Source organism: Quercus suber, unplaced genomic scaffold (assembly GCF_002906115.3).
Source record: "Quercus suber isolate HL8 unplaced genomic scaffold, Cork oak 2.0 scaffold_377, whole genome shotgun sequence".
Lineage (NCBI taxonomy): Eukaryota > Viridiplantae > Streptophyta > Magnoliopsida > Fagales > Fagaceae > Quercus > Quercus suber.
Genome location: NW_027069829.1, coordinates 502,062 through 527,495, shown reverse-complemented (window position 1 = coordinate 527,495; position 25,434 = coordinate 502,062). Strand labels below are relative to the sequence as shown.

At 34.8% G+C, this 25,434-nt stretch overlaps 2 protein-coding genes and 1 long non-coding RNA gene across 3 annotated transcripts; 1 reads left to right on the top strand and 2 right to left on the bottom strand.

Annotated features, from left to right (window-relative positions):
* Positions 1–8,226: 8,226 nt before the first annotated feature.
* LOC112038288 (protein disulfide isomerase-like 1-4) lies at positions 8,227–13,466 on the bottom strand. The gene is given in 13 exon segments (XM_024071088.2): positions 8,227–8,394; positions 8,577–8,633; positions 9,003–9,077; positions 9,079–9,138; positions 9,221–9,301; positions 9,403–9,471; positions 10,593–10,667; positions 10,789–10,875; positions 11,310–11,390; positions 11,537–11,655; positions 11,741–11,906; positions 12,590–12,719; positions 12,806–13,466. Coding segments are annotated over 13 exon segments (1,743 nt in total). The 5' UTR covers positions 13,381–13,466.
* LOC136062062 (uncharacterized) lies at positions 9,591–10,524 on the bottom strand. Its single transcript, XR_010623886.1, has 2 exons — positions 10,095–10,524; positions 9,591–9,910 (listed from the first exon to the last, which is right to left on the bottom strand). It is a non-coding gene; the product is annotated as an uncharacterized LOC136062062 (long non-coding RNA).
* Positions 13,467–19,289: 5,823 nt separating the features above from the next.
* LOC112002019 (WD40 repeat-containing protein HOS15) lies at positions 19,290–25,265 on the top strand. Its single transcript, XM_065760670.1, has 6 exons — positions 19,290–19,787; positions 21,824–21,889; positions 22,730–22,783; positions 22,895–22,968; positions 24,553–24,627; positions 24,725–25,265. Exons 2-6 carry the CDS (start codon positions 21,824–21,826, stop codon positions 24,942–24,944), a joined length of 489 nt encoding a protein of 162 aa, XP_065616742.1. The 5' UTR covers positions 19,290–19,787; the 3' UTR covers positions 24,945–25,265.
* The last annotated feature ends 169 nt before the right edge of the window (positions 25,266–25,434 follow it).

The window sequence follows — 25,434 nt, the reverse complement described above, 5'->3', positions numbered from 1 at the left end:
GTTGCTATGATTTTTGAGTAAAGTTCGTGGTGTGACTTTATGTTAGAACTCATTTCTCTCTCCTTGTGTGTATGTATTTGTTTCTTTAAAATAATAATAATAATAATAATAAAAGACAGAAAAACTAAGTGCTGCTCCTATGTATATTGGTTCTTTGGGAGTTGAGTCTTATCTAGTTGAGGCCCAAGAATCGCTGCTATTCCAGTTTAAACTTACAAAAGTCATTTTATGGCCACCAAGAGGTAAAAAGCTTTGAAATGATCTTTATATTCAAACAACAAGAACTAGACTAGTAAAAGGATTACTTTTCAAACTACTTTATAAACACCACAAAGTCTGAATTTCACAAGGCCCAGTTGAGTAGACCCCGACTAGTGTAATAAGCAAACAAACTTAACACAATGACTGGATTCTATTATATTCCATTGCACATGGAGTCACATGCTCACCTTCCACTTAACACAATTTCAATCAAAGTCTCTAATTTAATGAGAAAAAAAATATCCTCCTTAATGTCAGGTAAAATATGATATATATTTGAATTCTACATGTTTTGTTTGAAAATATCAAGAAGTATTCGTTGAGTTACAAAATCTTTAGCTATTATTCTTATGTTAACTTCTACTAATAATTTTTTTGCAAAAAAATCAAAATTTTTTTTTTTTTAAGATTCTTACATTTTGGAATCAATCAATTTGATCATTCCGTTAACTTATTATTGAAAAATATTTATGTGACTAATGAAATAATAATAATAATAATAATAATATATTTTTGGATGAATAAAAAATAGGTAAAGGGGATCAAGGGGCAACCTGAGTTGCATCTTTCATCTGGGCCTGACTATAATGCCACCCTACCTACTAGACATGGGCCTACAAAAATAATGAATTCGAATGATCCATAGTTGTGCATTCAGTAATAAAATTTTTAATATATATAAATGACACATCAGCATTTAAAATTGAAAAAAAAAACAAAATTATTTAGTTTCTCAAAAAAAAATCATAATTAATTAATTTCTCAATTTTAAAGACAGAAAAGGAAAAATAAGGAACATTTTCAGGTTTCTTTTTTGCACTTTCTAAGCAACCAAACACAAGAATCAAATTTATCAACTCTCATTACCGAAATCGTTGGATCCGCCACCAACAAAATTAAAATAAAATTAATTACACCTCAAACAAGGAGAAAGACAGTGGAGCATGTGGAGGAACATGGCCCCAATGAAAATTCGGACTTTCTTAATTGACTTTGATTTACCCTCTCTCCTCTTAAGGTACCACTCCCCTTCTTCACAGTACTTCAAACTCACATTATTGGGTATTCCATAGTCGACAATGAATTTGTTCATCATCTCGTCGGACTCAACCAACTTCTTAAACTTACCCATTCCCCAAAGATGACTAAAAGTTCTAAAAGAAGAAAAGGAGGAGTAAAATCAAGGAAATTTGGGGTCGCTAGAAAAAGAAGACTTACAGAAGTATGGCGATTCTCTTCAGGAAGAGTGCAAGTTGAACTAGACTTAAGTCATACGCATCAATGGTTATAAGCGCGAAAATGATGAAACCAGGCGGTTCAAACAGGTACTTATACCCCCCCTTAGGTCCCCAAATGTAACCGCTTGTTCATAAAAGCCAGAGATCATACCGCTGAAAGTGGAAAACGTGGTGCCGCAAAAATTTAATGTGGACACCCATTAAGTCTTGAAACGCTAAAAACGCGCATCGGGTAGTCAAAAAGCCACTAGTATTAACACGAGCCGAAGCGGGGAGACTCGTCTAGAGGGCTTGTAGGTATCAAAACCCTCCTCCCTGTCCGAGGGAACGTGCAGCAGGGTTTTGAGGGGCTATTGTGGGGCCCGTGGGCCTGATAGCCTCGGCCCATCGGGTAGCAGGCCCAAGACCCATGCCGAGGAACACTGACTATTCAAGGCTAAATTGGGGAAAGCCTCTTTTCCCAATCCACGCCGAGGACCTCCTCATCCTCGGCCTGACAAGGGTGATTTTCGGGAAAGACCAGGCCCAAAGTAAGCTGTCACCCTCGCATTTAATGCATTCACCTAACCTCCCTAGCTGCATTAATGGGGATATAACCCCTTAGCAGGGCAACGTTGATTAGAGTGAACCACTCGAGTACTGATAAGGCCTCTGATGGAACGGACGACCAGAAGAGAGGCAAATGAATGATCAATAGATGGAATAAGGAGATAGGAAGATGAAGACTATATAAGGAAAGCAAGTAAAGTAAAAAAGGGAGGAGGAAAAAAGAGAAGAAAAAGGCTTCCTCGGCCCATGGCCGAGGAGCATCCTCCCAGTTGTATAGAAACCCTAGGTATCTTTTTATAAATGAAGGTTCATGCTTGATGAACGACGGCCAGCGCCTAAACCTTTAACCCACTCTCTATAAATTTATTGTTTGGGCTTGATTGGGCTGAAAACCCATTCTACTAATAATTGGGTTGCAAAAAAATCAAAATTCTGAGTCCCTTAACATTCTTACATTTTGGAATCAATCAATTTGATCATTCCGTTAACTTATTATTGAAAAATATTTATGTGACTAATGAAATAATAATAATAATAATAATAATATATTTTTGGATGAATAAAAAATAGGTAAAGGGGATCAAGGGGCAACCTGAGTTGCATCTTCCATCTGGGCCTGACTATAATGCCACCCTACCTACTAGACATGGGCCTACAAAAACAATGAATTCGAATGATCCATAGTTGTGCATTCAGTAATAAAATTTTTAATATATATAAATGACACATCAGCATTTAAAATTGAAAAAAAAAAACAAAATTATTTAGTTTCTCAAAAAAAAATCATAATTAATTAATTTCTCAATTTTAAAGACAGAAAAGGAAAAATAAGGAACATTTTCAGGTTTCTTTTTTGCACTTTCTAAGCAACCAAACACAAGAATCAAATTTATCAACTCTCATTACCGAAATCGTTGGATCCGCCACCAACAAAATTAAAATAAAATTAATTACACCTCAAACAAGGAGAAAGACAGTGGAGCATGTGGAGGAACATGGCCCCAATGAAAATTCGGACTTTCTTAATTGACTTTGATTACCTTCAAATGTTTGGTTTCTTGACAGAGAAGATCATATCTAAGAGAGCTGCATTTGGGTCTAAAAGCTCAACTCTTTGGTCTTTGCCAAGAGCTTCACTTCTCTCTATCCCACAAAATCGGAGAAATTAACTTCCTCTTCATAATTTGCGACTTCATTACCCTTTCACAACTCTTCCATTCCACCTTTCTCTCTTCAATTCTACTGCCAAATCACGTGTTCTCGAAGAATAATCCACCTCGTTCGTCTGCACCCATAGGCCATAGCCAATGATTGTGAGGTGTAAAAAATTTTGTTAATGGCCGGTGCAACCATATTTGTCAATGTGGGTTGATAAATTTGATTTTAGTGTTTTTGTGTTTGGTTGCTAGGAAAGTGGAAGAAAATCTGAGAATGTTGCTGCATTTTTTTTCCCTATTTTTAGAATTAAGAAATTAATTTACGTTTTAATTTTTTTTTTCAATTTTAAATGCCGATGGGGTGTTTTTGTATATATTAAAAAAATTATTTTTATTTTACGAGAAATGTTATATCCACGATATTTTCGCAATAAATTATAAGTGGTAAGTTGTTATTGGTTCTAATTTGAATCTACCACTAAAATTAATTTTTTTTTATTGGAATATAAATTACTTTTTTTTACTCACTAGTAACAACTTATTACTAAAGATTTGTTGTTGTAGGGTATATTTTTTGTGGCCCAAGCCCAGAAGGTTTGGATTATGAGCACAATAAACCCAGAACAATGAATTTGTAAAGAATGAGCGAAAGAACTAGGCTGATTGTGGACTAAGTAATAGTTAATTATGGTGTTAAGAATGAACTGATGAAAAAACACATTTCACAGTCTTTCAATTTAATGTCCAAAGAGGAATATCATTCAATGAAAAATTTATACAACTCCCCCCCAAAAGTCCCCTTTCTTTCTCTAGAAGCTCTTTCTTTATATAGCATCCTTCCTCATCATCTTCATCGTCCACATGTTCTTCATCTAAGTGTCCACTTGAGTATGTGTCACGTCAGATTTCTTCCTTAGCTTTCCGTGAGTGGTGGTAGCTGGATTGACACTGTTCAGGGGGTTTTCTCCACATTAATACAGCCAGAAAAGTAGATGCAGTGCATTTAATGTGGTGGTGGCAGCTTTTCTTTTTAGATATTTCTCCATTCTTCTTATCTCCAGGCATGTCCAAAATTTATCCAGATTGCTGAAGTCATTAGTAAGCTCATTCGAACCCCCCAGATATTTATTTGATCAAGAATCTTCACATCCGAGGAGAATGATCTCTTCGGAACGCTGGTGCTCTCTTCGGATGAATCTTCTTCACTCCCAAGTATCTTTCTTTCATGCGGAATACTCCTCAACAATTTTAGCTTCTTTGGACATACAGGAACCTTCACATAGGGCTTTGGGCTCAATACATAAGCTTGAGTTTCTGCCCTCCACAGTTGTAAAAATGTTGTAAACATATAATATTAAGAGTGTTAGTTGTGCACGTCGTTAACCATGTAGGTATTTTCCCCAAAATGATATTTTTGTCATTTATAAACTCACATTTTTGGCATCTAATTATTATACCAATAAAAAAAACTTGAAATAATTTACTAATAATAGTATAGTCTTTCAATCCAAATAGATATTTAAAGGTGCAAAATGGGTTCGCATAACCTTTTTTTTGTTTGTTTGTTTGTTGTTGTTGTTGTTTTTGTTTTTTTTTTTTTTTTTGAGAAACATAGTCCATTTTTTTATTTAAGAAGATGGAAGATAAGCATGAAATGCAGAAGTAATATTTGGTGGAACAAACTCCATCCAAATTAATAAAAGAATAGAAAAACTTGCTCTTTTAGCTAAGCCATGTGAAACTGCATTAACTTACCTAAAAGTACGAGTGAAAGAAAAACTCTGCATTCTACAAAGAGTTTGATAACACTATAGTGTCTCTAGCTAGATTACCAAAAGTTGAATTCAACTTATCACCTTTATTAAGAGAGTTAATCACCACCTCTGAGTTGCCTTCAAAAATTGAATTATGAATCCCAATTTCTCTGGCAAAAAGTACTGCTCTTCTAGCTACTAACATCTCCAAAGCAGTCATCGATGAGGGTGACACTATTTTTTCAGACATCGAAGCTAAGACCTCACCGCGGGAGTCTCTGATAATAACTCCTATGCCAGTTGAGCCTTCACTTTCGAAGAGAGCACCATCAAAATTAGTCTTGAAGATTTTGGCAGGGGAGGCTTCCAAGGTTTCCTAGTAGGTCGGAGGCTTTTCACAGCGGGCTTATTGTACTTGTGGAACTCCTGCAGATTTGATCGGGCTAACTTAGGCAATCTGTCAAGAGGTAAAAAGTCTCATCAAGGCGGATTTTATTACGCCGTGTCCAAATCAACCAAGCCGTGACAGCAAATAGTTCTATGGACACAGTATTGCCTAGGATTAGTGATACCAAATCAGAAAATGAGCCAAGAGTTGTCGTGTATCAATTCACCCAATTGAAATATTGATTCCACACAGGTCCATTGGCTTCGCCCTCCCACTGAGCATGGAGAATTTTTTTTTTTTTTTTTTGAGAAACATAGTCCATTTTTTTATTTAAGAAGATGGAAGATAAGCATGAAATGCAGAAGTAATATTTGGTGGAACAAACTCCATCCAAATTAATAAAAGAATAGAAAAACTTGCTCTTTTAGCTAAGCCATGTGAAACTGCATTAACTTACCTAAAAGTACGAGTGAAAGAAAAACTCTGCATTCTACAAAGAGTTTGATAACACTATAGTGTCTCTAGCTAGATTACCAAAAGTTGAATTCAACTTATCACCTTTATTAAGAGAGTTAATCACCACCTCTGAGTTGCCTTCAAAAATTGAATTATGAATCCCAATTTCTCTGGCAAAAAGTACTGCTCTTCTAGCTACTAACATCTCCAAAGCAGTCATCGATGAGGGTGACACTATTTTTTCAGACATCGAAGCTAAGACCTCACCGCGGGAGTCTCTGATAATAACTCCTATGCCAGTTGAGCCTTCACTTTCGAAGAGAGCACCATCAAAATTAGTCTTGAAGATTTTGGCAGGGGAGGCTTCCAAGGTTTCCTAGTAGGTCGGAGGCTTTTCACAGCGGGCTTATTGTACTTGTGGAACTCCTGCAGATTTGATCGGGCTAACTTAGGCAATCTGTCAAGAGGTAAAAAGTCTCATCAAGGCGGATTTTATTACGCCGTGTCCAAATCAACCAAGCCGTGACAGCAAATAGTTCTATGGACACAGTATTGCCTAGGATTAGTGATACCAAATCAGAAAATGAGCCAAGAGTTGTCGTGTATCAATTCACCCAATTGAAATATTGATTCCACACAGGTCCATTGGCTTCGCCCTCCCACTGAGCATGGAGAATTGTTTCTGGAGCTTCTGAGCAAAGGGAGCAAGTAACATCCTGCAAGACCTACGCTTCTTGAGATTGCATCTTGTAGGGAGAGCATTAGAACAAGCTCGCCACATAAAATGACTCACTTTACCTAGTACCTTTAGCTTCCATATACCATTCTAGAAATTTGTTACCCTTTCAATGGATGAACCCGCTACGTCTCCCTTGGTGGCTTCCTCATAAAGAAGTTGATAACCTGTTTTGACAGAATCTATAGATGGTCGGGTTGGTTGAAAGAACTCAGCGGGATGGCCTTCATTTTCTGAGCTTCAAATGACAGGAAATTATTGACAATCAACATAAAATTCCACCAACCCGAGTTCATATCCGTTAGGTGGGAAGCAGTAGCAATGTGGGGGCAGATTGAATTTAGGAGAGATGATCCTTCCTTCATGGTTACCTGGTATCCAATTGTCCTCGTAAATCCGGACTAAAGACCCATCCCCCACCCTCCACTTTGAACCCAAAGTAATAACTTTCCTAGCTTTTAAAATGATTTTCCAAGCATAAATAACCCGAAGACAATTTTGCATCGAATATTTGGCCTTGAAAACCCAATAAAACAGGGAGTCGTATTATATAACAATCTCCAAACTTGCTTTGCTAACATGACCTCATTAAATTTGCATTAAGTCACGAAAACCCAATTCTCCTATTGCCTTTGGCTGAACTAAACATCTCCCATTTTTTTAATATGCATTAAATTATAAGCTAGTAGTCTTAATAATCAAAATTTGCAGAAAAAATGATTCAAAATTTGTCAAGCTCGATTGATCGAAGTGAAGGCTTGACCAATCGAACTGTGAATCTGCATAATTTTAAGAAGGCCCAACAACCCACAAAATGTTTAGGCTTTGAGTCTAACACTGCTAGGTATAAAAGGAAGACCATAATACATGTTTTTCAAGTCTTGAGAGTTACTCATATGGGATTTGTGAGGTTTTGTACTTTCTAACTCTATCAAGCACCTACCAGAGATCAAACTCATATTGCTAGTATCGGTGGAATAAAATTGCAGTTAAGCCTTCAGCTATCAAGTGTACTGAAGATCAAGACATAAATTGGAGGTTCATGTAAGAGCAAGTTCAAGATCAAAGAAGACTGAGAAGTTCAGAGCCCAATTTGGTAACTATGTTAGATTTACTACGAATTGGTATTCTTGACTGTAAATCTTAATTTAATATAATGGATTGTTTTGAAAGGATAGTTCCCCCTAGATTTTTTACCATGAAACGAGTTGTTTCATTAGTTTTCTTAGGTCTTCACATCAAGTTCGCGTAACCTGATTACTTGAGAAAAAACCGATTCAATCCAAATTAATTGGGATGATATGGATAAATATAAAGATGGGTTTCGTTGTTGGGTTTAGAAGTGGTATCGTTGGGTTTAGAAGCGGTAGACTTAATGAAGTGGGTTCAGTCAGTTATTTGGATCAAGGATCAAGATCCTCCACTTTTTTGACCTTTTCCAGCCAGGCTGAAGAATTTCATCACAAACATTATCTATATACAATCCCTGGTATGGAATTGTACTTTTTTGGTATTACAAAAGCTAAGGGCAAATAAAACACATTGGTATACTAATCGAAATATGATTAAAGATAGGATCGTTTTATTGAATTCTTAATCAGAACTTCGGAACATACATAGCAGGTGCAAAAATTAACATTAATTCATCTTTCCTCTTCCTTCCTTTTTTTTTTTTTTTTTTTTTTCCTCACAATTCGTCCTTCAAATCACTGGTGCTGCTTTCTTTGCTCTCTTCAGCATCAGAACTCTCTGATTTTGGTGTTGAAGTTGGTTTCTGGAGCTTGAAAGGGATTGATGCATTTTTCTTAATGAATTTATACAAGGCCACCACTGTGCGATCAGTATCTACAGTAACCTGCCAACACAAAGGAACCAAATATTCTTCATAACTACCGAAATCTATATATATATATATATATACACACACAAAAAAGAATGGAGAATGTATATACATGTGTGATTTGTGTGTGTGTAACGTGTAATCTACACAAGCAAAACAGAGAAAATATATGTATTAAAACTTTGAATGCCACTCACTGGATCAAAGCTCTTGTTTCCTGCTGGGAAGAAGAGAAGTGTGGGGAAACCATCCGCCTGCAAAAACATTTGCACAACCATTAACGACAAAGTTTCTCTTCCTTTGTGCCTTGAATTTTCATCCAATGACCACAATATATACATGACGCTCTTGACTTGAAAAGATGTCCTTGCATGGCATGACATTTACATATTAAAGCTGGGAAGATTTAAGTGCACATGCTTGTTAAATCACCAGGGACCCAGAACCTATTGCTTTAATTTTAAACAAAGAAGTCCCTACGAGTCCCAAGTATTTATTTTTTTCATCAGTACCAAGTATTTCAGTAGGCAATTGCAAATAAGGTCCAAAATGGTGAGTTTGAGGTAATGTAAATCAATGATTCTGTAATCCTTGACCAACACAAAATTTGATTTTGGGATTACCTTTGCCCTGGGATGCTCATTTGTTGTTCCATCCATCTTGGCTATGACAAGAGAATCAATGGAACGTAGATGTTTTGGCGAGCTTGTTGTATGTTGGCTCCAGTGATTGGCAATGCCCACACCAAGGAGCATAAATCTGGTTGTGCAATTTATAAACTACAATGAGCCCATATAAAGGGAAAAAATTTATATATTGGTTATTTAAGCTCTGATGATACCTCAAGGAGAACGTCCTTTGACTCATCCAAAACAATTTCATCGAAGTTATTCCCAACCACAATTTTCACATCCCCATCATTCTGAGTCGATTAGAAATCAAAATTTAAGTTAGAGTAGTGCAAAATGACAAAAAATAAATCATCTGGAAAATGAGAAGGGAACCAAAAAAAAACAAACTTACAGTCTCAGGAATTGGATCCGACTTAAAGAAAGGTTTTAGTTTGTCTTCCAGAAAGTCCTCCCCAAAAGCCTGCAAAACAAACATTCACAATGTTCAGCACACCATGCCTCTTCCAAGCACACAAAAAGATACAAGATAGTAACATCGATACATATAGAATGGGATCTCAAAGGGGGGCGGGGGGGGNCTTTTTCCTTTTTTTTTTTTTTTTTTGGATTGGGGGGTGAGGATTGAATCCTGATATTCTCTCCAGTCACTCTATCTCCATCTATTTGACAACTATTTCTTGTCTAACTCTCTGATGACAGATAAAAGATATTCATCGTTACATTAAACATCCTCACAATTCGTCCTTCAAATCACTGGTGCTGCTTTCTTTGCTCTCTTCAGCATCAGAACTCTCTGATTTTGGTGTTGAAGTTGGTTTCTGGAGCTTGAAAGGGATTGATGCATTTTTCTTAATGAATTTATACAAGGCCACCACTGTGCGATCAGTATCTACAGTAACCTGCCAACACAAAGGAACCAAATATTCTTCATAACTACCGAAATCTATGTATATATATATATATATACACACACAAAAAAGAATGGAGAATGTATATACATGTGTGATTTGTGTGTGTGTAACGTGTAATCTACACAAGCAAAACAGAGAAAATATATGTATTAAAACTTTGAATGCCACTCACTGGATCAAAGCTCTTGTTTCCTGCTGGGAAGAAGAGAAGTGTGGGGAAACCATCCGCCTGCAAAAACATTTGCACAACCATTAACGACAAAGTTTCTCTTCCTTTGTGCCTTGAATTTTCATCCAATGACCACAATATATACATGACGCTCTTGACTTGAAAAGATGTCCTTGCATGGCATGACATTTACATATTAAAGCTGGGAAGATTTAAGTGCACATGCTTGTTAAATCACCAGGGACCCAGAACCTATTGCTTTAATTTTAAACAAAGAAGTCCCTACGAGTCCCAAGTATTTATTTTTTTCATCAGTACCAAGTATTTCAGTAGGCAATTGCAAATAAGGTCCAAAATGGTGAGTTTGAGGTAATGTAAATCAATGATTCTGTAATCCTTGACCAACACAAAATTTGATTTTGGGATTACCTTTGCCCTGAGGGGGGGTGGTTGGTGTTTGGTGTGGGGGTGAGAAGGGGTGGGGGGAGAGAGAGTTTTAACCTTAAGTTTATCCAAGGCCACTTCCCCATCAAACACAAATTTCTTGGAATCTTCATTTCCTGTGTATGCAATAACCTGTACAAACAAATGTTTCAAAATCAATGCACTACTAAAAATTGCAACCAGTTATATCTATAATAAAACAAAATTAGAAATAAGGAGAGAAATTTTTTTTAAAAAGTATGGAAAAGATTACTTTGGGATCATCTCCACTAACACCAAAATACTCTGAAACAGGCTTTCCAACATCTTCGTTATCCATTTCCACATGCACAAAGATAAGCTGCATCAACCAATGAAGTAATTAACTAGACTGAAATTTAGCAGGAAAAAGAAAGGATCACTTCAGATGCTATTCATACATCAACGAGTTAACTTTCACCATCAAATCCTTCGATTCCCATTCATTCCTTCAAATCATTTTCAATACTCAACCTCCACAAAGTTGATAGGATTTCTTACTACATTTCCTTTTTTTTTTTATTTTTTTTTTTTTATTATTATTTTAAATCTACACAAATGGCTATTATTTTAATTAAAATTAAAGCTTAACATAAATTCACTCCAACTGTCCTTTATATTTAAATCATATAATTAATGAAGAACCCCTAAAGAGTGGATCTGAGATCCTTTTGTCACACAAAAGTCTCCCTTGCATTTTCTCTAAAATCATGAACAGGGTATTAACATAAAGGCTTTTGTTGTTAATAATTATACCTTTCCCTTGAAAAGTTTTGCTGCCTCCTGAAATATTGGTAAAACCTTCTCTGTGTCTTTTGATGCAGCAAATAGCAACAACTGAGAATAAAAATTTTACAGATAAGCCAACAAGATAGCATGAGATTGTTAAAATCAATTAACTATGAAAGAGCGACAGAAAGATTCCAAAGTACATTTTACCCTAGTGTCAAAATTAACACTTAAGACCTGTAGAGCACATATACCTGTTTCTTAATGGGACTTTCAAAAATTACAGAGGCACTTTCCCTAGTAAAGAGATTAACCAAAGGAAGCTTGTTTGCAAATACAAACTCAGCTATTGCAGACTTTGCAAATTGACCATCTGCAAAAATGAAAAACCAAATGTCAAAGAGATCACCCAGACAAATTCAATTTGCAATGAATATGATAAACATGAAGACACTAACCAAAGTAGCTCAATTTCTCAACCTCCTTCTTGAGCAGAACCAAAGCAGGTCGTTTAACTTCAGGATCGAAATGGAAAAGCTTTGCAACATCAGGATTCACAGTTTGGTAAAAGCTGACATCATCATCAAGCTTCGAAGCAGCTGAAAGCTCCTCACTATCAGGACCCTGCATCATTAGGATGGTCGTAGTAATTCATAAGATCATAAGAAAAGGCAATGTAACCAAATACAAGAGTTAACTGTAAGAGCTTATTGCAACATGATTTTAGCCTCCATAACCAAAAAAAAAAAAAAAAAGCTAATCATACCATGAGTTTCCCAAAATTATTTTATAATGCGACGTGGCAGCTGAGCCACCATGTCCTGTGTCTAATCTAACCCTGCTAGTAATCTACCACATATTCGAGAGCAATGCTACGGACACAACTATTTTTACAACATTTTTCACAACTTGCTAAGGCGAAAAGTTGTGATTGGGGCAATACCACTTTCACACAACGACACTACTTATACTATGCACCAATCACAACAGGCCACATCAGCCATCGCGAAAAAAGCTGTCGTCTATTTGAAAGAAGATTGATCTAGCATAGATCATTGTGCACGTACTCTTAAAAAGAAAGGAGGTGCCATTTGCATTACTCATCTAAGAAAGCAAATTCTCAAGAATCAGCACCGATAGTTAGCTATTATTTAAACTAATAGGCTTAATGTTTTCTTCTCCTAGTACAAATATCAGGCAGTAATCTTTCCGAATCCGCATAGCACGATCAAATATGTATATGTGATTAACCAATCAAATCGAGCAAAGACAGAATCGAAATAATTAAGACATTGAAAAAGACATACCACCAAAGAGTTGAGGTATCCCAAAACAATTTTACTCTCAGAGGTCAAAATGCGTTCAGCATCCTCCAATGTTGTTATATTGTTTAATCCAGGTCCAGTCTTCTTCTTGATCCATGTCACTATAGACTCTCTGAATTTCAAACAAACAAGTCAATAATCAATAATTAAAGCTATTGATTCAAAAAGAAATAAGGAAGAGAAAAAGGGTTTGATTACTTTGTTCTCTGTCCGGTATAAGGCTTATGAACACCATCTATGAAGAAATACACAGTGGGAAATCCCTGAACATCGTATTGCTGGGCCAAATCGTTCTCTTCAGACGCATCGACCTTAGCCAAAACCACGTTCTCGCCCTTGAGCTCAGTCGCGGCGGCGGCGTACTCCGGAGCCAGAGCTTGGCAATGGCCGCACCACGGCGCGTAGAATTCAACCATCACGAACTGGTTTTTCTCGATGAAGTCGCTGAAATTCCCTTCCCTCAAAACGACGACGTCCTTTTCGTCCACATCGGGGACCTTGTAGTCCTCGTCTTCGCCCTGGAAAGCCGACTCGTCGAGATCGGCGTAGTTTTCGAAGTCTTCGTCGCCGGCGAAGTCTTCGTCGTTTTCGTCGTAATTGTCTGGATCTGAGAGGTGTGCGGCGTCGTTTTTGTCCTCGGGTTCCTCGAGGAAGCTCAGGTCTTCGTCTTCATCAATGTCATTTTCCACGGCTTTGGAAGAGAGTGTTACAGAGAGTGAGGAGAAGAGAAGCAAAGCGGTGAGAGAGAGAAGGAGAACGAGTCGACTCGGCATTTTTTTTTTTTGTGATGTGAGGAGTGAGTCTGAGATCTGAGCGAGCTAGGAATTAGGACTTAGGACTTAGGAGCAGGGTTTTATATACTAGTATTGTGGAAAGTCAAGGGACTAGACTGAATTACTGAACGAAAAGGCCACAGTTAAGGTTTTTACAACGTTTAACGTGAGGTTTGGTTTGGTTTTGGTTTGGTTTAGTTTTCAATTTTCCAATTCCCACGACGTCGTTTTGAATCTTTTGATGTCCCTATTATGCACTGTAAAAAGTTAAAAAAAAAAAAAAAAAATGTTCTGTTTTGTTTTTATTTTGTCTTTTATTATTGGCAAGTGGATAGGATGAAAATACAAACGTTACCATGATTTAAGAATGAAATTCTGTTTCCTTGTTCTCTCAAAAGCAGTTACGTTTCCTTGGGCGTTAGCGGTTTTATTGGGTATTAATATCTACATGTTCAATGGCTTTGGCTTACAAGCAGCAGCGAAAAGAAAGGTTCACCTCCTTCTTTCCCATTAATCTAGAGGTGGGCGGTGTAGCAATATAAAATTCAAATAATATCCGTTATAAATAAATCATAATCTGTCCAATCAAAAATCAAAATTTGGTATCAAGTAAACATCATTTAATTCTCATGAGAATTTTGGTTTATAACTTNTTTATTAATTTTCTATTATAAATTTATCATATAAGTATTTATTTTTTTGGTTTTTTGAATTTTGAAGTTAATAACAATATCAGAAATCTTACAACAATGTATTTCAACATATAAATTTCAAGAAATATGCTTCAAATTTATTATGGACTTGTTGTACTATATGTGCATAATTTTTCGTTTTATTATTATTTTTATTTTTTTTTAAATCTCACTTATAATAAGATTGCAACGATATATTTAGACTAAAAAAAAAATTAATGGAATAGTAAGGTGAAAATATTTTTCACCTAATATTTGACAAAATGATGAAATACAAAAAAGAAAAAAAAAAGTGATTAGGGCTAAAAAGGTAAATTTCCCTTCCCTTCATATATTCTCTCCATTTTAGAGTGCTAAAAATTTGTAGACCTGGATAAAAAAATACACTCCCACCCTGGTGTCAATTGATATCTACTTATAAAAATTTTAAAAAAATAAATAAAAGTAAAAATGCCCATTTACCTGTTATTTTCCTTCCTTCATTTCTACCTTTCCTAAAATCACCTCAACCAAATAGAGTCAACTTACTTTACTTGATTGTGATGACACTAATTAAGATATTGTTTCAAATAAATATATATACATATATATTGTGGGGTTAAAAACACGAACTCAGAAGAACCAAGCTTGAGTTTTTGATCAACACAACTAATTTTTAATTAAGTTTAATTCCACAATGGGAGAATTGGACAATTGATCAAAAACAAAGGTAGTACAAATAGGAACTTTGATTGAAGAAAAATAAGTTTCCCGAGGTACAAATGAAGACTTAAAAGGAAAATACAACCTTTTGCTCTCTCTATTTCTCTCTCTTGTTCTTCTTTGTAAAATTTTCTAGATCCCTCTTCTCATTGCCTCCTCCTCCTTTTATACTCCCTCCCCCTCTACCTCCAGTTGTATCTTTCTTAGCTGGATTTGGGAGATACTTGTCCTATCAACCTTTATTTCTACTATTTCTTAATTATGAAGGTAGACTTTTGGATGTTCTCACTATTCAAGTCAGTCATTCAGCAATTAATATAGCTGACACATTAGGTAGGAGTGCTCATTAATGTGGAGGTGACCGAGAAGGATAAGAGGTAGGCCAAAGTGATGGCCCATAAGTACTAAATCCAACTAAGCTGCGCTCTAGAACCTGGAAAGCCATTAAGAGAGGGAAATAAATATGTGATAAAGGCTCGAAGTGGCTGACTGGGGCAACAACAAGCTTCTGTTTTGGGTGGATAAATGAATGGATGATGGACCAATACGTAGTTTAATACAAGGCCCACTTAATAGGAATAGTTCAGAACTATTTGTCAAGGATGCTACATTGACTGGTAGGTGGAATCTTAGCCTCTGCTCCTTTCAGTTTCCACCGAACTTGTGCTAGAAGATCATGGCCACTCCTATTTCTTAATTTGCTGATGTTAATGACAAACTATCTTGGGTCTCTTCCCCATTGGGTAAGTTTGACGCAAATAATGCCTATTCCATTGCCTGCAACCATTCCCTATTCTAAAACAAATTATGTGGTAATTGGATTTGGAAGGTGGATACTTTGCCTAAAGTCCAGATGTTGATATGGAAATGCTACCTTGGTTGTATACCAGTTAAGGATGTGCTATATAGGAGAGGAATTGAGATTGACACAAGATGTGGTGGTTGTGGGGAGATACATGAAACCATACTCCATGTTTTGTGTGACTGCTGTATTGCAAGCAAATTGTGGAAGGAAGCGGGGGCTACTTCCTATGTCCCTAACTTCTTTAACATGGATCTGTGTGGATGGCTAAAAGTCAACTACACAAGTAAAGAAGTTTCCAAGTGGAGTTGCTGTCTTGGAGAATATTTTTTACCTTTACCATTTAGAGCTTGTGGCTCAATAGGAACAATAGTGTGTTTAAGGAGAAAGCCCCTAGCCAAAATACCCTTTGGATAGCGATGCACATGGCCACAGAGTTCTACTTTTTTGCTGGGAAGACATTTACCAAGAAGTCTAAAGCTGAAACTATTGTGTACTGGAGAAACCTGAGGTGAATTGGTTTAAGCTCAACAAAGATGGATCATCTATAGGGAACCCAAGGAAGGCAAGTGAGGGGGCCTTATTCGTGACCATAGAGGGAACTAGATTTCTGGATTTGCCTGTGGCATAGAGAAGCCATAAGCATTCATGTTGAGTTATAGGCTCTCTGAGACAAACTCCATAGATGTATAGAGCTAAATATCCAGGCTGTGGAAGTGTGGAGACTCTCGTACTTTCTTTGTTTTTGATCAATTGTCCAATTCTCCCATTGTGGAATTAAACTTAATTAAAAATTAGTTGTGTTGATCAAAAACTCAAGCTTGGTTCTTCTGAGTTCGTGTTTTTAACCCCCACAATATATATGTATATATATTTATTTGAAACAATATCTTAATTAGTGTCATCACAATCAAGTAAAGTAAGTTGACTCTATTTGGTTGAGGTGATTTTAGGAAAGGTAGAAATGAAGGAAGGAAAATAACAGGTAAATGGGCATTTTTACTTTTATTTATTTTTTTAAAATTTTTATAAGTAGATATCAATTGACACCAGGGTGGGAGTGTATTTTTTTATCCAGGTCTACAAATTTTTAGCACTCTAAAATGGAGAGAATATATGAAGGGAAGGGAAATTTACCTCTTTAGCCCTAATCACTTTTTTTTTTCTTTTTTGTATTTCATCATTTTGTCAAATATTAGGTGAAAAATATTTTCACCTTACTATTCCATTAATTTTTTTATTAGTCTAAATATATCGTTGCAATCTTATTATAAGTGAGATTTAAAAAAAAATAAAAATAATAATAAAACGAAAAATTATGCACATATAGTACAACAAGTCCATAATAAATTTGAAGCATATTTCTTGAAATTTATATGTTGAAATACATTGTTGTAAGATTTCTGATATTGTTATTAACTTCAAAATTCAAAAAACCAAAAAAATAAATACTTATATGATAAATTTATAATAGAAAATTAATAAAAATTAGAATTTATGTAAAAGGTTTGGCTTTAAACATGTTTGAAGCCTTGGGATTCTGATAAGCCAACAATTGAAAGATAAAATGTGTCCAGTTATTTGTGCAAAGTACATAACTTACTTGATTTGTTGGGTTAAGTGAGTCATGTGTACTGTATATAAGAAGAATTAATGTCATCTTCTTATTGGTTTAGAGCCAAACTTTGTCTATAATTTATTTCCTTTTGTGCTTCTTTTTAGCTAAACAAATGAAATATAAAATTAATTCTTATCCTTTGATACATAATTAAAAACCAAAAAATTCTAGTTACAACTCTCCACATGTCAATCTATAAATGGAGGAGAAAAAGTATTGGGCATAAAAGTAAAAGTTAGTCAATTACAGTCTAACACCTAAAAGAATTGTGGTAAGAGTTTTGAATTCATTTGTGGTACTTAAAGAACTCATTAAAAACAAATTAGGATTTGGTACAATACCTAAGGTGCAATTACCCCCTTCTCCTTTCACAGAAAGATTTTACTACTCTCACTTTTTAAATTTTTACTTTTTTACTTTTATTTTTTAATTTTTATTCAATAATTGGAATTGAAAGTTGAAATTGAAAGACGTTGTTTTTCAATTCTCAGAGCTCGTTTGTTAATGTTGTTCTAGTAACGTTGTTTGTACTTTTTAAAAATACGTTTAAGTAAAAAAATGTATAAAAATATATGTAATATTGTTTAAATATCAAAAACTAATGTATAATAAGTTAAACACCCTAATCTCAGCCATTGACTTGATTTTTTTCTTTTTTCTTTTTTTTTTTCCGGAAAATAGGAACCGAAATATAGTAAAAAAAGCAAAGCTTCTAAAACACCAAAGAAGGCTGAGAAAATACAATAAATGGTTCTGCTCGAGAACAACCATATTTAGCAAGAGAATCTGTAGCTCTGTTAGCCTCTCTGAAGTAATGCATTGCTCGATTTTCACCTAGTGGAAAGCTTGAAGAATGGCCCTGCAGTCAGCCACAAGAGGCAGGGTTAGTCTATTTATAGAATTTGAACTAGAAACAAGTGATATTATATCCGCTGCATCCACATTCATTGACAAATGACAATGAGCTTTTCAATCCTAAGAGATTTTGCCATAAACACGTCATTTCTTAGAGCCCAAAGTTCTGTCAGAAGGATGAAATAATAAAACGAAAAATTATGCACATATAGTACAACAAGTCCATAATAAATTTGAAGCATATTTCTTGAAATTTATATGTTGAAATACATTGTTGTAAGATTTCTGATATTGTTATTAACTTCAAAATTCAAAAAACCAAAAAAATAAATACTTATATGATAAATTTATAATAGAAAATTAATAAAAATTAGAATTTATGTAAAAGGTTTGGCTTTAAACATGTTTGAAGCCTTGGGATTCTGATCAGCCAACAATTGAAAGATAAAATGTGTCCAGTTATTTGTGCAGAGTACATAACTTACTTGATTTGTTGGGCTAAGTGAGTCATGTGTACTGTATATAAGAAGAATTAATGTCATCTTCTTATTAGTTTAGAGCCAAACTTTGTCTATAATTTATTTCCTTTTGTGCTTCTTTTTAGCTAAACAAATGAAATATAAAATTAATTCTTATCCTTTGATACATAATTAAAAACCAAAAAATTCTAGTTACAACTCTCCATATGTCAAACTATAAATGGAGGAGAAAAAGTATTGGGTATAAAAGTAAAAGTTAGTCAATTACAGTCTAACACCTAAAAGAATTGTGGTAAGAGTTTTGAATTCATTTGTGGTACTTAAAGAACCCATTAAAAACAAATTAGGATTTGGTACAATACCTAAGGTGCAATTACCCCCTTCCCCTCTCACAGAAAGATTTTACTACTCTCACTTTTTAAATTTTTACTTTTTTACTTTTATTTTTTAATTTTTATTCAATAATTGGAATTGAAAGTTGAAATTGAAAGACGTTGTTTTTCAATTCTCAGAGCCCATTTGTTAATGTTGTTCTAGTAACGTTGTTTGTACTTTTTAAAAATACGTTTAAGTAAAAAAATGTGTAAAAATATATGTAATATTGTTTAAATATCAAAAACTAATGTATAATAAGTTAAACACCCTAATCTCAGCCATTGACTTGATTTTTTTCTTTTTTCTTTTTTTTTTCCGGAAAATAGGAACCGAAATATAGTAAAAAAAGCAAAGCTTCTAAAACACCAGAAGAAGGCTGAGAAAATACAATAAAAGGTTCTGCTCGAGAACAACCATATTTAGCAAGAGAATCTGTAGCTCTGTTAGCCTCTCTGAAGTAATGCATTGCTCGATTTTCACCTAGTGGAAAGCTTGAAGAATGGCCCTGCAGTCAGCCACAAGAGGCAGGGTTAGTCTATTTATAGAATTTGAACTAGAAACAAGTGATATTATATCCGCTGCATCCACATTCATTGACAAATGACAATGAGCTTTTCAATCCTAAGAGATTTTGCTATAAATACGTCATTTCTTAGAGCCCAAAGTTCTGTCAGAAGGATGAAAGAAGTCCCAAAGCATCCGTATTCAACTTACTCCAACCTGAGGGAGGTTAGGAGGTATAACAGGACCGTATGGGAGTTGACAATAGTGGCATTGGTCAAGGATGATTGGAACAGCTGCGTCTGTAGTAGTCCTCCTCAAACTGTTTGTACAAATGCCTGAACCAAAGTTCCCATCACCAAAACTCATCATCAGCTCTTGGGGTGCGTGAATTTCTAAGTAAACATTTTGTTGCTTATATTGTTTCAAAACACAATAATCTGAACCATGATTGCATAAAAAAACAACTATAAACTCAGCCTTATTGACTTATAAATCTAAATTTTGTCATGTTTTTTGTTTCTGATTATCATACTTCGTTCAATTTAAAAGTGAACACAGTATGTGATTGCTTAATGCAAGAAATTTGAGAACTGTGTCATGTACCAATTTCTGCTATTTGCATTGTTAGTATAATCTGCACTTATCTGTGCTGGTCTGCTGGACCATTATAGGAGCAGTTGGTGATTGGTTCTTCGGTATAAGGGTAATGTTAAGTTCTTGGTAGTTCAGAGATTTGAGAAGGAAGGAATGAGGATTGAGGAAGAAAATCACAGTTACTTTGAGGGAAACCAACCTCCTAAGCAAAGAAAGAAGAAGATAGGCACAAACTTGGGTTAATTCTCTGGATAACCTCTAATTGATCATCTTAGCAGCTTATATACAATGCAATCTCTGCTTAACCAATTCCCACCCAAAAGCTAACTAACTGACTAGCTGCATTTCAGCTTAATAGCTTAACTGACTAGCTGCATTACTGTAACTAACCGTCTTACTGTGCTAACAACACTAGCATACAATACAACACATGGTAGCTTCAGTACATACAGCTGATACAGCTAGTATCCTAACAGGTTACCAAGAATTCCAATAGGCTATTCCTGTTACAGACCTAAAGACAGGTTATTTTATACAGTATTATTTCACAATCTAAACCATTTTATTTAGTTAGTTTCAAAACTAATCTATTAGGCTAGATTTATGATGAAAAAGATTCTCCCCATATGATAAAAAATTCATAAGGTTCCATATATTCTCTCCCCATTTGTACATATTCTGTTTTGTTAGATTTCTTTCTCAATTCTTCTTTTTTATGTTGTTTTTAGCTCCAAAAGAATGTACCAACTTTGTATTTAGTATGTTATTTGAAGAATTTACATATTATGTTATGCAGAGCTAAATGAGATTTTTACCTTTTCTTTTTATGGGTCTCAATTTATGAAATGAGAAGAACCTATAGAACTGGGAACTAGAAAAATCTTTGTCTTGTATTTGAGAAGAAGATTCATTTGACATAATTCTCCCCACTCCAATATATGTAGAATGCTGAATTTAGCTATGTTGACAATGTCCACTATGGCATCATGTTGGCTAATATCATAACATTTCCTAAGGGTTTTTAAAAAAAAAAAAATATATATATATATATATATATATATCAGTCTCCTAAAAATAAAAATATAAAAAAAAAAAAATATATATATATATATATATATATATCAGTCTCCTAAAAATAAAAATAAAAATAAAATTTGTTGTTATTGTTGTTTTTGGTCATAGTTTCCCCAATTGTAACCTCATGTAAGGATCCCTTAGATTAGGATTGTAAGCATCTATCTCAGATTAAGATTGATTTCCTCTGGCCTTTCTTCAATGATAAAGTGGGCTACTCCTTCCATTACAACTACATCTTGCAAGCTTTCCCAAGAACATTTGTTTGCTAAATGAGCTTCAATGTGTTTCAGGGGAAAATTATCCTTGGAAAAAATTTTCAACAAAAACTTATTTTTCTCAGTATGTTAATTAGTTTTTCTTTTGAAGGTATAAGTTAATTACTTATTTTCCTGTGCGCAAATTGGTCTAATATTATTACTGCAGTCGGCTGCATATAATTTCATTCATGTGACATGCTTATTTAGTTTTAAATTTTTTTGCCTTTTCTTTTATTATTTGGAAATTTTATATTTGGTTTGGTAATGAAGGTGTTTCCTTTGTTGATGATAGTACACACTTATCACCATGTTGCTGTGATTGACAAAAGCCCCACAATGACCAACCATCTTTAATCTTGCTGTCTGCAACATCATAGTGTTAATATTTCATAAAGGCCATTAAAATGGATGATTGGTAGATGTCACGTTATTAGCTGCATATAAGAAATGGGAAAAACCTGCAATTTCTGAGAGTTTTTTGGTTGCAGATGCTGCTCAGCATTTGGAGTGGGTTGCGACAGATACATAGGTTGAACATGACCCAGATTCTCCAGGTGGGTACCTAATTATTCTTTCCATATTCCTGAAAGGATTTAAGCTCTAGACACCTGAAGGTTTTGACAGTATGATTTGTTCCCAATCTAATTTCTAGGCCAAAAGGATTATAATCCTGTTGGAACATTTTGCCTACCTTTTTTGCAAATTCTATTTGTTGATAAAAAGATATTCACTTCTATGAACCTCAAGCTCCAGTTTTTCCCAATTGATGATGGCATTAGGAGAGGCTTGGAAATGGTGATATTAAAAATGAAAAAAAAAATTCTTATGAGTTTAGTATAATCCTTGCCTATAGCTCACTCTTATTACCTGGAAGAAGATATTATCGGTATTGGAACATCTAAATCGCAATTTCTTATGAGTCATCTCCCACCTTAAAGTTAACAAAACGATAAAAAGTGTCGCACCCCTTCCTGATCCTCTTCCAAAGACAAACTCTGTAGGGCCCTTGCACAGAATTAGACCACCAACTTCCCCTGCATCTTATGTTCCATTGACATAGATTTTCACTGTTGGTATTATATATGTGCGTGTTTGTGTGTCTGCACTTTTGTCACTGCAAGGGTTGTTTATGGTACTATTATTACATTGATTTGCATCTTATGTTCCATTGACGTAGATGTTTGCTCTTAGCATTATCTCTGTGTGTGTGTGTGTGCCATCTTCAATTTGTATTTCAATCTTTAAATTAATTTGACCTCTTTCATACAGTTTCATCACATTTCTTCTTGGCTTATCTTGATTCTTGTCACTCCGAAATATATATCGTTCTGTTGGTTTTTTCTTTTTGGTGTGTATTTGTTTTCAATTTCAACTAATATATAGCAATGTTGTAGATATGGAGCATGAAGCAGGAAAGGTATGTTCATGACTTAAAGGATCATGCTAAGGTACTGTGGAGATTTTGTTTCTCTTTTTAATCTCAATGTGTTTGCTTCCCAGCATATGCACTTCAGCTCTGACTGGATTGTTCTCAGAAACATTGAATAATTGTTTTGCAGGAGATATATACTATCAGATGGAGTCCCACTGGACCTGGTACAAGCAACCCTAATCATCAGTTATTGTTGGCAAGGTATACGTTGTTGATTTAATGAATTTGAATGCCATTAATTTTCATCTGCTTTTATGGATTTGCACCGGTTACCTAGTTATTCTATTTGATAGTTCTGGAATTGCTTTTTTAGTTGATCATTTAACTTTTTATTCCTTGAAAAGTGAATTTAATATGGATTATGAATTACGGATTTGTTCTAGAAAACCTATTAATGTTATCAAAATTTTCAGAGGCACAGAATTATTAGCTACTGGCATCCTGTAGTAAAACTCAGTTGATTATATAAGGTGCTGTTACTTTGAATCTTTAGTACCCTTGACTTGTATTATTAGTCTTGACTTATCTTGTATTGTTAAAGAAGTTTGTATTTAACTTCTTCATATATACAAAACACATTGAACTTTAATTAGTTTCATACAATATTATTAAGAGGTAGAGTGCATCAGGAGTTGTTAAGTGAAGCCACCATTGTGCTGAAAATATTCCATTGCCATTTGGTCTTCAATGATGGTCAGGCTTATTTTCTCAGACTGTAGACTTCAAAATTTATGACTTGGCCCATCTTCAACTCCTGTCTGTAGTGATGGATAACTTTATTGCATTAATATATCGTGTTGGTTTCACTATTATCATTTAACTTTCCTATCAAAAAAATATATCATGCTGCTCATTGTATTTCTTCATGCCCACCTCCCTTTCATTTTTTGGTTGAGGAGGCTGCTTTTGGGTTAAACAATATATTACTGGTTTAGTTTCACATTTAGTCCTGAACCTTCACCCCATGATTTAAAATGGTCCTCAGGCTTTGAAATGTTAGCTCTTATTTTGATTCTCTCTACTTCAAAACAAAGTATTTTAATGGCCAATCCTTTCCCTTATATGCTGCTATCAAAATCCTTGGGATTTCACTGAACAATCTCTACTCAAAATCAAAGCAGGGGTTAACTGCAAGGACTTTTTTGACACAAACTTTTCTTTTTGATAAGTATTTTTTTGACACAAATTTAAAAATGTAAGAACTAAAATGAAGCATTTCAAAGGATAGGAAATTAGAATACTGCAACACTCATGAGGGTTGCCAAGCACACTTCACAAATGATTGATAGCTCAAAGGTGACTTTCCCCCATTCTTTTCCAAGTATTAGTCATTGGAGTGACCAGCAATTAATGGAGGGAGAGATTCACTTAAATGAACTAACATAGGCATAAATACTTCAAAGCTCAAATGCATTTGAAAAATGAAAGTCCAAAGTTTGAACTCGCCTTCTGTATAATATCTGCGGGATTGAAGAGTGTATGACTCACATGAGAGAACCTCAATTACAGCAGTAGATGCATAGTCCTGTTTATATTTAAATGAATTTGAAACATGGGGCAAAGGTTGAGGACTACATGTGTAACTAAGCCTATATTACTGTGTTAAGATATACTAAGGTTTTGCCAGGACAAGATCTGAATAAATTTTTTTGTGCATCATATTGCATACAAACCTCTCTCACACACACAGAGTTAAAATATTCTGTGTTGCAGGACATATTTAGGTCTTCATTCTTGTTTTACTTATTTCAGTTAAAATATGCTGTTGGTTGTGTTTCTATGTAGTGCATCATTTGACTCAACAGTGAAGCTATGGGACGTGGAACTTGGGAAACTTCTATATAGCTTAAATGGACACAGGTACTGGCCCTTGCTGCTGTCATTGATGTTATTTGAAGGTGATTATAACCGATGAGATGCTTTTAAATTTCACTGATCTCTTATATTGAAACTTCAGGGATCCTGTATATTCTGTTGCATTTAGCCCAAATGGTGAGTATTTGGCTAGTGGATCTCTTGATAAATCCATGCACATCTGGTCATTGAAGGAAAACAAGATTGTCAAAACTTATACTAGCAATGGGGGCATATTTGAAGTTTGCTGGAACAAGGAAGGTGACAAGATTGCTGCATGTTTTGCCAACAATACAGTTTGTGTTTTGGATTTCAAAATGTAAGGTCTTGGAAAATGCTCTACAAATTTCCTGGTTTTCCAAAGCCCTATGACCTCAGGAATGATATTAACTTCTTAGTTGGTCTTCAAATTTTAGTTGTAGAGATGTTACTTTTAATGGGGATGGATAAAAAGTGTATTTTGGGGGTAGATTTTGCGTTTTAACCATAGATCAGGCATTACTCGCTTGTGTTGATCGCTTTTGTAATTGCATTTACTCAATTATCTGTCAGGCTTATGCTTGGTAGGAGTGAATTGTAAGTTTGTAACCCAATTATGTACAGAATTATTTGAATTGGACCATAATTTATGGTTTCTAGTTTACCATTTCTTTTCCCAATGATTGTTATTTGGGACGATGTTTGTTACCCAGTTACATTGCGTTTACTTTGTTTATCCTTTCAGTTTTTCTTTGCTGAATGTTTATCTTTTCAGTTGATATTGAGGAATGAGCCCAACTATCACCAGTCAAACAGATTAGGGGAGTTTGCAGT

Bases quoted from the DNA above. Each gene is read 5' to 3' on its own strand.
- LOC112002019 (XM_065760670.1), top strand. From the start codon at position 21,824: ATGCTGCTCAGCATTTGGAGTGGGTTGCGACAGATACATAGGTTGAAC. The intron at 21,890-22,729 runs GTGGGTACCTAA...GCAATGTTGTAG, and splicing joins ACATGACCCAGATTCTCCAG to ATATGGAGCATGAAGCAGGA. The intron at 24,628-24,724 runs GTACTGGCCCTT...TTGAAACTTCAG, and splicing joins TATAGCTTAAATGGACACAG to GGATCCTGTATATTCTGTTG.